At 23.7% G+C, this 13,397-nt stretch overlaps 1 protein-coding gene across 1 annotated transcript in view; it reads left to right on the top strand.

Annotated features, from left to right (window-relative positions):
- LOC117178390 (F-box-like/WD repeat-containing protein TBL1XR1) overlaps positions 1 to 13,397 on the top strand; it is a 39,915-nt gene that overhangs the window by 5,447 nt on the left and 21,071 nt on the right. Inside the window, exons 2-3 of the mRNA XM_033369818.1 lie at positions 4,197 to 4,484; positions 9,208 to 9,554. Coding sequence (XP_033225709.1) covers positions 4,197 to 4,484; positions 9,208 to 9,554 — 635 coding nt within the window. The remainder of the gene's footprint in view (positions 1 to 4,196; positions 4,485 to 9,207; positions 9,555 to 13,397) is intronic.

The following is a 13,397-nucleotide window of genomic DNA, read 5'->3' as shown; positions in this document are numbered from 1 at the left end:
AAATAAATAAAATAAATAAAATAAATAAAATAAATAAAATAAATAAAATAAATAAAATAAATAAAATAAAAATTTAAAAATTAGGTTGAAAATTTAATTCTTTTCATAGAAAATTCAACGCTTTGATTAAAAATTTAACTATGTTGAATATTCTTTTTTTTTCAACTGTTGACAAAGTTGAATAAATGAGACCTACAATTTCTATGTTTCATGAAAATATTTTGTTTACTGTAAAAAACAACGGTAATTGGAAAAATATCTTTTGTTGTCCTGGAAAACGTGGAAAAGTCCTGGATTTTTTACAGAAACAATAGACGGTACTATTTTTTAAATGTTTTTTTTTTAAATATTGTTGAGCTCCTTCGCTAATTGGCTGAAATAATATCTGATATTATTCCCGCCATCTTAGGTTGTTAATTTTTCAAAGAAAAAGATGAATGTTTTCCCAAAAAAGATAAATTCTCAAGAAAGTACATACATTTTTTATCAGATAGTTAAATTCCCAAACAAGAAGATTAATTTTCTACCAGAAAATACCAACTTTCAACAAAATATGTATATAAATCTTTAACCAAACAGTTGAATTTTCAACCAAGAAGAATAATTTTTATTGCATTTTTTTCGTTTCTAAAACTGTTGCATTTAATCGTTGAATTTTTAAACTAAAAAATATCAGTTTTTAACCAAAAATAGAAATTTTATTTTTTTATTCAGGAGATTTAAATTTCAATTTGAAAAACAAGTTTTCGACAAGCAGTTTAATTTTGTACGAAATTGGTTTTTATTATTGGTCGAATTAAAAAAAAAGAGAAAAAAAAGGAATTTCCAACTAAAATGATTAATTTTAACCAAAAAAATTTCCAATGAATAAGTTGATTTTTCACTTTAAAAAATCATTGAATTTTTGGTTGAAAGAGCACATTTTTAACGAGAAACCCAAAAAAACGACTTTTTAACTAAAATTATGAATCTTGAACCAAAAAAATTATCTTTCCAGGAAGTAACTAATAAAATAAAAATAAAAAGCAGTTGGATTTAACTAGTAAAAGTGAAATTTCAACCAAATTCTTGAATTCTGAAATAAACCAGATTAATTGTCAACTAAAGATTTTTATTTTGAACCAAAAAATTTATTTTCTACCAAAAAACGCGACTTTTCGACCCAACAGTTAAATTATCTACTAAATTGTTGAATTTTCCAATCGAAGATATGTATTTTGTGCAAAACTTTTCAATTTCCGACCCGATAATGTGAAGTTTCATTAAAACAGTTAATTTTCAAACAGTTGAATTTTCAACCAAGGATTTTAGTTTTCTAACAAAAGAGGCAAATTTTCAACAAAATACGTAAATTTTCATCCAAGTAGTTAAATTTCCTACCAAATTGTTCAATTTTTTATGAAAAAATGAAAATTTTCTACAAAACAGTTGAATTTAAACGACAAAATTATTATTTAACTGAAGCAGATTAATTTTTAACCAGACAGTTGCATTTTTAACAAAAAGATTAAATTTCTAAAAAGAGATACATTTTGAAACCAAAAAGATAAATGTGGAAAGACGAGAGAAAAGAAGAAAATGGGAATAGCGAAAAGAAAATGAATTTATTTTTTGACCGGGATTTTTATAAATTTTTAGAAAAAAAATCGGTTTAAGTTTGATTTTAACAGTTAAAAAAAAAAAATTATTTCAATTGTTGTAAGTTTCAATTATGATATCGTTCAGTTTATAATGCGTAATTTGAAAATCTTTCATTTCAAAAATGCCGTTTTAAAGACTTAAAAAATTGAAAATTATAAGCGTTTCAAATCGACAATTTTGGATGAAAATCATTTTTGGTTGATTAACTATGAATATATAGATTATAATGAATTTTGAAATTTAATGGTAGATTAAGGATTAACAAGTGAATAATAATAAAATTAATTTTACAGGATGATTTGGAATCAGTTCAAAATTTAAGAATTTCCATGTTTTACGTTAAAAATTAACTTTATAAACTATTTTCAATTTTTAAATAACCTCAACATAGTATGCTATTAATTATTATTAATTTATTGATTTTTCAATCAATCAATTTGTTATTAATAACTAATTATTATATTGAAATTTTTTAAATTTCAGGCATTGTTTCAGTCTAAAATTAAAAAAATTTTAATTAAGAGAAATACCAATTGCTTAATATTTAGAAACATTTGACTTCATTTAAAATGAGTAATTAGAAAACAATTATTTATTAATAAAACCGTTACATTTTAATTTATAAATAAATATTGAACGCATATTATTCCTAGAAAAAATTTGAGTAACCTGAAAAGATATTAATAATTTAATACAAAATTAATACAAATTAATACAAAATATAGATTTTTGCAGATTTCTAACAAAAAATTTAGAAGCTTTTTAAGAATTTCGAAACGCTTCAAAAAATTTAAAAACTGTTTTTTAAGTTTCCTAGGAAAATGGGAAATTATTTTTTGATTTTGAAACTTCAATGTTCCAAATAATGTTCAAAAATGTTTTAAAGATATGAAAAAATTTCAAAAGTAAATTAATATTTCAAAAAATGTAAAGCGACATTTAGATCTTTCAAGATTTCGAAATAAATAAAGCTCTATTTTTATTCCTTTAAATGGAAATTTTTTTACCTGTAGTTAGAATTTTGAAATTTCATTGGCCGTGAAAAAGGTTTGAGAACCGAGAAGTGACCAGACATTTTTTTCTTTGATTAAAACGGCCACCCTGAAAATTTGGTTTAAGAAATAAAGTTATTTCAGACTGCGTATAAGTTTAATACTGGATAAATTTTATGAATTTTAATGTGCAGTCCTGAGGACTTGACGGCACAATTAAAAATTAAAAGCGTTTGAAGTTGAACATTTTTGACCAAAAATAGTATTATTTTATCCATTATAAATATGAATAAATAAGTTTTCAAATGGATCTGTAATTTAAGTATTAAAAACTAAAACAATGATTTATTTGATAAAACGATTCTAAATTCGTATAAAGTTTAATAATTTCAGCGAAAAAAATAAACTAATAATAAGATATTCGTAATTAAAGGCTTTAATTAAATTAAAAATATTGTTTTAGTATAAATTATTCTTTTTTTAACCTATTTAATTTGAAATTTTGTAATTTAGAAAAAGAATAAATATTTAATGTGTAGCAATATTTCACTGTTCATTTAATAAGAGTAAATTGAAACTAAAGAATTAAAAGTAAACAATTTGAAATTGAATTGTTTTACATAGAAAGCTTTGAATCTCTAAAATTTCGAAGAGCTATTAAACTTTTAATGATAGAATTTTTATTGTTTTATTTAAAAAGTGTTTAATTTGTAAGCGAAATTGTTGAATTTATATGTAGAGATAATAATTGAACACTTATTATTCGTAGAAAAAATTTTTAAAAAAGTTTTGAAATGATTCAAAATTAAATTAAAGCAATGTCAAGTAATGTAAACGAAGTCTGTGAAAGTTTTTTCAGAACCTCTAAATATATTTTAAAATGAATCAAATTTTCCCTACAATTTTGGAAATCCTTTAAAATCTTTTTGAATATTATTTTCAAAGTATTTTTTAAAATGAAATTTTCCTAGGAAGACTAAGAAAATGTTTTTATTCTTTTGGAGCCTTTCATAATTCTTAAAAAGCTTCTAAATTTTCTATTTGAAATTTGCAAAAATCTGTATTTGTTTAAAATTTTGTTGTGGGTATTTGCGCCGAAATTTCAGTACGAATAGTCGAATTTTGTCAGTACACACAGTTCGTTTAAATTATTTGATATCATTTTAGCTTCTAAATTAATTTTGAATCTTAAAAAATTCTAAATACAAAATTAATTAATTTTAAAAGTGATTTGGAAGTTCTAAAACAATTTCAAAAATAATTTTAAATTTGAAAACAAAATTTAAAGCTTTTCAAGGATTCTTAAACTATTCAAAATGCAAATCATTTAATTTCTAGTTTAGGAACTTTTAAGTTGAAAAAAATTAAAGTTTTTTATGTTTGTAGCCTAAAATTTTTTTATTACCTTAAATCGAAAAATGTATAGTATAAAGTTTCATTTTAAAAATTGTATTGACTGGGAAACATGTTTTTGAATCGGGAAATGACCCGGAATTTGTATCTTCGATTAAAACGGTCACCCTGAATATCATTAACAGTTCAGACTGTTAATTTAAATTTCAGGATTTCAACATTCCGCGTGGGTATTCGGTATCGAGTCTCACATATCACAAAGCAATATAAATGGAGCTCTGGTGCCTCCAGCAGCGCTCCTATCAATTATCCAAAAAGGGTTACAATACACCGAGGCAGAAATATCAATCGGTGAAGATGGCACCGTACAGAGAATGGTAGAATCCTTGTCTCTCATCGATGCCGTTATGCCCGATGTCGTTGCCTCCAGACAAAATCAGCAGAATCAGCAAAAGCAACAAGTCAAGACGGAGGTGCAGGAGACAAATGGAGAAGAAGGTAACTTTAATAATAGTCTCTAGCTTTTTTTTTCCAGTCAAATTTGTAAAAGAAAAATCTGTCCACGTGCGATTTCAACAGTTTTTAAATATTTCGTTGAATTTTTATGTTTTTCAACTATGCTATTATTTAGCTTACAATGCGCAATTGAAACTTTTATTTTTTATTTTTAAGCTTACATTTTTAATTTAGAGAATTTTTAAATGCTTTCTGAAAGACTTAAAAATATAAAAGCCTTTCATGTTGAAAATTTTGGATAAAAAAATTTTTATTTAATAAATAAATTTTTTTTTAATTTATCTGTATTATAAATAATAAAAAGTAAACAAAAACGATATTGAATAATTAATTTTGACAGATATTTAGAAGTTCTAAAAAAATTTTTGAAATAATTTTAAATTAAAAACAAATTTTAAACAACTTCTAGATTTCTCAAGATTTTGAAATAAAATTTTGAAGCTTTCCAAGGTTGTTTAAACTATTTAAAAAGAAAATAATTGAGTTTCTAATTTAAGGATTGTTCAGTTAAAAATTTTTCAATTTTTCAATATTTAATGTTTCTAGCTTAAAGTTTCTTAAAATTGTATAATTTTGAACATTTTAAAGTTCATTGATTGATTTTTTAATTTAGAGCATTGAAAATGATAACGTGGATTTATATTTTTTTATATTGAAAAATGTTAGTACCTTTAATTTTACACGCATAAATTATTGAGCATTTGAATACGACATTTTTTAATTAAAAACTTAAAATTCAATTTTAAAAATTCAAAATTTAACAGTCCCATTTTTAGTACTTTCATTTGCAGTTCAGTTTTTGTTACCTCAAGTGGAAATTTTTTTAGCTTTAGAGTTCCATTTTTTAAATTTCATTGACCGTGAAAAATGTGTGCGAATCGGGAAATGACCGGGAATTTATTTCGTCGATTAAAACGGCCACCCTGTTTTTGAATTATTTCAGGATATTTGTCAAGATTCTAAAACATTTGAAATAGATTTCATTAATTTGAAGGGATTTCAATGCGTTTGAAATATTTTAGGATAAATATATATTTTTTAATGTCGCAAGAAATAGAACAATTTTACAGGACCAGAAAGGACAAAATTTTAACAAAATGTATCAATCTTTAACAAAAAAGTTCAATTTACAACCAAGAACAATAATAGTTTTTTTTTCTCATTTCTAAAGACCTTTACGTTTAATCTATGAATTTTTAAACTAAAAAAGATCAGTTTTTAACAAAAAATAGAATTTTATTCAGGAGATTTAATTTTCAAAATGAAAAACGAGTTTTCGGCAAACAGTTTAATTTTATACGAAATTTGTTGAATTGACACGCTCAGAACAAAAGCAGAAACGACCTAAGCTGGTTACATTTTCAGTAAAAAAATAATTATTACCGACAAAAAAAAACAAAGTTTCGAAAAAATATTTTACTTTTCAATCAAAAAATTGAATTTGAAAACAAATGATTTATTTTTTTAAATATTAACTTTCTACCTCGAACAGAGATTTAAAATTTTAAAAATAAATTTTGAAATAGCAAAAAAAAAGAATTATTAACAAAATAGATAAATTTTAAATGAAAAATGGTAACATTATCAGTTTAAAAAATAAATTTATAACAACAAAAATTTTGCTCAGCAAAATAGTTTAATTTCCAACAAAGTATATGAACTTTCAACCATCTAATTGAATTTTGTAATAAAATGATACATTTTTAACGGAAAATGGAATGTTTAATCTTTATATAAACAAATTTTCTAATTAAAAAAATACATTTTCAACCGAAAATGATACAATTAAATTATTTAATTCCAAAAATTATATTTCAACAAAATATTAGAATTTTCAAAAAGACCAAATAAATCATTTTTAACCAAAACAGATGCTTTTTCAAACAAGAAAATAATTTTATGCAAAAAAACATAAAACGTTTAACTGAAAACAGTTAATTTTCAAGCCAAAAAAATATTTAAAACAATAGGTCAATCTTTAAGGAAAAAGTATATAAATTTTCAACTAGGAAAGATAAATTTTTAACCAAAAGTGGTACAGTTAAAATTTCAGTTTAAAATTTTTTTTTTCAACCAAAAAGACTTCAATTTTCAATAAAGGAGTTAAATGATCAATCCAAAAAATAAATTTTTTACCAAAATAGATGAATTTTCACTTGAAAAAAGATAAATTGTAAAAAAAAATCAACAAAATTGTCAAATTTTCAACTTAAAAATGAATATTAAACCTTAAAAAATAAGTATTTAACCGAAAACGTAATAGTTACATTTTTAGTTAAAAACTTTAATTTTCGACGGAAATAATGATTTTTTAACTGAAAAATATTCAATATTAAACAGTTAAATTTTAAATTCGAGAAATTAATTTTGAACAAAAAGAAAACAATTGAATTTACAACAGAATAATTAGATTTGTAAACAAAGAAGTGAATGCAGAAACAACAAGAATAATATTTTACCAATGGCATGGATTCTTTACCATGTACATACTTGAATTTGAATTAAAAAAGATAAATTTTTAACAAAAAATGGAATTTTTGTTTGAAAATGTACTGTTTAGTTAAAAATGTATCTTTTTGGGTTTAAATTGAATCTATATTAGAAGAAAATTTAACAGTTTAGTTGAAAATTCTTCTTTTTGGGTGTAAAATTAATTTTTTTGATAGAAATTTCATTTTTTCCGTATGAAAAGTCAGCTGTTTGCTTTAAATTTTTTTTTTGGTTAAGTGTTTAACTGTTTAATGAAAATTCATATTTTCGTGATAAAAATTCCACTGTTTTGTAGAAAATTCGTCGTTTTAGCTGAAAATATCTACATTTTGGCAGAAATTTCAATTGTTTGGTAAAAATTCATCTTTTGGGGTTAAAAATTAAACTGTTTTGTTTAAATTTAACTTCTTTCTTGAAAATTTGTATTTTGGAGGTTAAAGTTTCACTTTTCGGTAGAAAATTAATCTTTTTGGCTCGAAATATCAATTTTGGGAGATGATTCAACTATTTGGTTAGAAATTCATTTTCTTGGATTGAAAATTAAACTATGTTAGTATAAAATTCAACTCTTTTGTAGAAAATTCGTAATTTTGATTGAAAATTCATCTCTTTTGGTAGAAATTTAATCTTTTTAATCTTTTTTGTTTTTTTTTTTTGAAAAGTCAACTTTTTAGTTGAAAATTAATCTGTTTTGCTCGTGTATTTAAATATTTTGTTGTCGATTCAATTCTTTAGTTGAAAAATCGTCATTTTGGTTCGAATATTCATCTTTGCATCATCTTTGTAATAATGAAAGAAATTTTCGATTGGGAATGGTTAAACTGCGATGCGCCATCTGATGGTAAAAATCAAAACTAGAAAGAGTAGGTACGATTTTAAAGGTGAATTTTAATTTGTGTATAAAATTGTTTTCACTTTTTTTTTTGTGAAGTTTCAAGTATTTATTACGAACTTAAAATAAGTCTGCATTGAAAACAAAGTGTTTCAGATGGAATTTACATATTATGCAGTGAAAAAACACACTTTTTGACAAAAATATTTGACTAAGAAAAACTATTTATTGTGATTTTTAATAGATTGTGAACTTAAATAAACTTATTTTGAAGCAAAAATGAACCCAAAGTAAGTTTTTATTATTTTATACATGAACTATTTACGATCTAAAAAATGTGATCTGAAAGTTAGGTTAGAATTCGTATTACGATTTCAATCGTATATTATTCATAATTTTTGCAAAATGGGAATACAATTTGTTGCTGCATAAATTAAATAAATTTCATTGAAGCTTAAAATGCATTAAAAATTACATGTAATAGTAAAGTCATTGTTGCTTTTTAGTAATCCACTTTCGACAAAAATGTGTTTTTTCATTATATAAGATGGAAATTTGCTCTAAAACGCTTTGTTTTGGGTAAAGATTTATTTTTAGTATTGAATAATTGGTTTAAGCTTAATAAAACAATCGTAAAAACACTTTTATGTACAAATTAAATTGCATCTTTAAAATTCTACCTACTCTTTCTAATTTCCGTTTTCGGCAACAGATGGCGAAATGGTCGACCACCATTCCCAATAGATGAAAAATTCATTTTCTGGACTTTAAATGTGTAATATTTTCTAAAAAAATTTGATTTTTAGCTTGAAGACGTGACTGTCTTGTTTAAAAATCATCTCTTTTAGTAGAAAAATCAGGAATATAGTACCTACTTTGATTTAAATAATTAATTCTTCTATCGTTCTCTTATTTTTATGAAAAGTTGCTCTCTTTACTCTGCTTTGAAAGCATTTTGATATGTAAAGTCTATTATTATTACACGTTTATTATTCATCATTTTTAATAGAATTGAACTATTTGATAGAAATCTATTTTACCTGGGTACACCCTGGTTCTTGAGAATAAATTTTCTTGGACCTCCTAATCCAACCAGGAAGATTAAAAGAAGGCGGCTATTGTCTCTCGATGTCTTCATTTTCAAAACCTGCATCCACTCTATTTAAGTTTTTTGTCTACTTTTTTTTTTTTTTTAAACAAAGCAAAAAAAGAGTATACATCTCAAAACTTAAATTTCAGCGGGAAACGTTTTGAGCCTAATCGGAAGATGTCAGTTGACTAGAGCAAACAAATCTTTAATTGTATCTAAAATAGAGAAGACTTGTGGTGTCTCGGTAAGTTTTAAATACAATTGAAATATGTATGAAAAAATTGTCCTTGCAGTTGTCACGTCGAACGAGGGCGTGAGCACAAACGAGAGGGGCTCAGATCGAGCCGAAATGGAAGTCGATGATCAGCAGCAAGCTGCAAATGTAGCGGCTGCTGTCAATGCAGTCGAGATACCAGCCAGTAAAGCAACAAAATTGCGGGGCCACGAATCCGAGGTGTTTATTTGCGCCTGGAATCCAACCACGGATTTATTAGCTTCCGGATCCGGTGACAGTACGGCCCGTATCTGGGACATGTCGGACAATACAGCCTCGCCAAATCAATTGGTTCTTCGGCATTGCATCCAAAAGGGCGGCACTGAAGTTCCGAGCAATAAGGACGTCACTAGTCTTGACTGGAATGTGAGTTCAATCTTCTAGATGTGTTTTTTTTATTTATTTTTTATTTCAGCTTTAACAGGGTGGGAAATTGACCGAGAAAATCTGGAAATTTAATTTTAAAAATCCGGGGAATTTACTTCTGGTCGTGGAAAAATGCAAGTTTTTTTTTTATTGTTTTAATCATTTTCTTTTGAATTTGGAAAAGTGATTTCTACTTTATCGACAGTCGCAGATTTTCTAGATTATGCAGGTAGAGTTCTGAGCCGGTTATAGTACTTTGAGAACGGTAACTAGAATCAGAATATTACCGAAAAATAAATTCTCTGAGAATTTATGAGAATCTCAGAATTTATTTTAATTAATAGACAATTAATAGATTTTATGCTTTCACGATGATTTATTTTGATAAAAAGAGATATTTGAAAGAAAATTGCATTTTTTCGCTAACTATTCGGTTGAAAATTCAACTGTTTTTTTTTTTTTTTTAAAGTTTGTCTATTTTATTTTCAAGTTTACCTGCTTTAGCAGAAATTAAATCTTTCTTGAAAACTTGTTTAAAATTTATATTTTGGTGTTGAAAAATAAACTGAAATATTGTCTGGATAGTTCCACTTATGAAAAAAAATTTGTTTCTTATTACAAATTCATTTGTTTTAGTACAAAGTTGATCGTTTTTGGATAAAAATGTAACTATTTCGTAGAGAATTTTACTATTTTGTTAAAAATTCATCCTTTTTGGTTGAAAAAATTCGTCTTTTTGGATTGAAAATTCAATTTTTTTTCGTCGAAACTTATTTTTTTATTACAAAAATTCAATTTTTGATGTTACTGAGTTAACTGGAATCTTTTTTGGATGAAAAATCAACTTTTTTTTTAATAAAAAATTATTTTGCTTTACGATAAGTTTCATATTTTTTGATAAAAATACAACTATTTGCTAGAGATGAATTAAAAAAAATGAGATTAAGTTAGAAAAAAAGATTAATTTTCAACGAAATAGATTAATTTTGAACTAAAAAAGAACAAATTTAACAAAAAACGGAAATTACATTTTGAAATACAAATTTTTTATACCAAATTATGAATTTTCATCAAAATAATTACGTTTTATGTTAAAGAAATCTATTTTCAACAAAGAAAAAAACCAATTTTGAACTAAAAAATGTCACTATTTTATAATTAAAAATTGAATAAATAAATTTTGAGTTAATAAATGCTATAGAATTTAACAATTTTGCTAAAAAGTCGTCGTTTTTGGTTAAAAATTCGTTTTTTTTTTATTTAAAATTGAATTTTTTTGGTAGAAAATTGTTTTTTGTTAAAAAATGTATAGTTTGATCGTGAAAACTCGACTAAAATCGTTTTCAACAGAAAATTCAACTATTCGTTTGAAAATTTATCTTTTTGACTTAAAACTTCATCTGTTATAGAAAAATGTACACTTTTTGCATGAAAATGCAACATTTTGGTTCAAAATCGTTCTTCTTTGCTTGATAATTTAACTAATTTGTTTATATATTTTAAGTTGAAAAGTTATCTCGTTGGTTAAAAGTTTAATTATCGTGTTGAAAATTAATCCTTCTTAGTTGAAAATTTAACTACTTGCGTCAAAGTTAACCCACATTGTGAATTTCTTTTTACCAAAGGCTTAAGTCTGGGTCAAAATTTAACTGTTTCGTGGAAAATACATCTTTCTTTTTTTTTAGAACTCATTTTTTAATAGAAATTGAAACTGTTCCCTTTTTTTTAAGATTGATATTTTTTAGTTAAAAATTCGCGTTTTTTGTTGTAAAAAATAATTTTTTAGTTTGAAATTTTATTTTTTTTTGCGTATTTTGGTTTGAAGGTTCAATAATTTAGATAAAATTATTTTTTGTTGTTGTATAAATTTCATTCTTTTTTAATTAAAATATAAACTATGACACTTTTTTGTTGACAATTTGTCTTTTGAGTTTGAATATTCAACTATTGTGTTGAAAGTTCAATTATTTTGTTAAAAATCCCAGTATTTCCTTAAAGAGTTATCTTTTAAATTAAAAAAAAAAAACTTTTTTTTTTTGTTTGCAATAAATTAATACATTTGAAAAATTTAAAATATATAAAACACTGTAATTCCTGAATATGTCTGAATTAGAAAATAATGTTTATTCAACCGCTGATATAACCTAAATAATAAAAATATTGTAAAAAATCATAAATTCTTAAATTCTCTTAAATTCTTTTAGATTCTCCTAAATTCTGTCATTTTCTCGGATATATAACCTGAACTTAAATTCTCGGGAATTTAAGAACTATATATGCAGGGTCAATCTGGAATTGGCAGGGAATTTTTCGAGAGCGTACTTCATTTTTTTTTTATTGCGTTGTTGTTTATATTGCGTTCAACTATTTTGTTGAAAATTCGTTTTACTTATTTAATTTTTTTTTTAACTGAAAATCTAACGGTTCTGTTTTTGGTTGAAAATTCATCATTTTTAGTTGAAAATTCAAATATCTGCTTGAAAATTCTTGTAGTTTGTTAATTATTTAACAACTTTTTTTTATTAAAAGTTAATATCTTTTTTGTTTGTAATATCAACTGCTACATTTTTCGGTCAGAATTTTTTAATTTTTTAATACTAATTTAATTACTTAATTAAAAGTTCAACTCTAATATCATTTAAATTGAAAATTCACCTTTTTGGTTGGAAAATGGGATATTTTTTTCATTTTTTTTTCTTGGTTTTAAATCAATTTTTAACTGAAAACTTAACTATTTCAGTTGGATATTCCCATCATTTTAGTTAAAAACTAATGCTTTTAATTGAACATGAATTTTTTTAACTAAAAATTTATCTTCAACTTATGGTTGAAAATTGATCCTTTTTGGTTGAAGATTGGTCTTTTTTGGTAGAAAATTAATCTTTTTAATTGAAAACTTAAGTAATAGGTTAAAATTGTATGTTTTTTTTTTTAAATTCGTGTTTTCTAGTAAAAATTGATCTTTATGGTAGAAAATTAATATACTGTGTTGAAAATTCATCTTTTTGGTATAAAATTTTAATATTTTGTTAAAATTTAAACGGTTTTGTTCAAAACTCGCATTTTTTGGTTAAAAATTGAACTGTTTGGGTAAAAATTTATGTATTTTTTTGCAAATTTGTCTTTTCAGATAGAAAATTAATCTTTTTAATTGAAAATTTGAATAAAAATTCAATTTTTTTTGGAAAACTTGTCTTTTTTGGTAGAAAAATAATTTTGTTGTTGAAAATTCAACTATTTGAATAAAAATTAATAATATGTGTTGATAATTCATCTTTTTGGTAGAAAATTAATTTTTTGGTTAAAAATGTAACTATTTGGTTCAAAATTTATGTTATTTTGTTGTTGCAAATTTGTCTCCTCTGGTAGAAAATTAATATTTTTAATTGAAAATTTAAATATTTGGTTAAAAATATGTATATATTTTTTGGAATTTTCTTTTACTAGAAAATTAATCTGTGTAATTAAGAATTCAAATATTTGGTGAAAAGCGTATGTAGTTTTGTAAATTCATTTTTTCTAGTGGAAAATTGATCTTGGTTGAAAATAAAACCGTTAGATTAAAAATTAATATATTTTGTTAAAAAATCATCTTTGTGAAGAAAATTAATATTCTGTGTTGGAAATTCATCTTTTTGATATAAAATTTTAATATTTTGTTAAAATTTAAACGGTTTTGTTCAAAACTCGCATTTTTTGGTTAAAAATTGAACTATTTGGGTAAAAATTTATGTATTTTTTTGCAAATTTGTCTTTTCAGATAGAAAATTAATCTTTTTAATTGAATATTTGAATAAAAATTCAATTTTTTTGTGGCAAACTTGCCTTTTTGTAGAAAAATAA

Source organism: Belonocnema kinseyi, chromosome 8, assembly GCF_010883055.1.
Source record: "Belonocnema kinseyi isolate 2016_QV_RU_SX_M_011 chromosome 8, B_treatae_v1, whole genome shotgun sequence".
Classification (NCBI taxonomy): domain Eukaryota; kingdom Metazoa; phylum Arthropoda; class Insecta; order Hymenoptera; family Cynipidae; genus Belonocnema; species Belonocnema kinseyi.
This window is presented reverse-complemented; position numbering and strand designations above follow the sequence as displayed.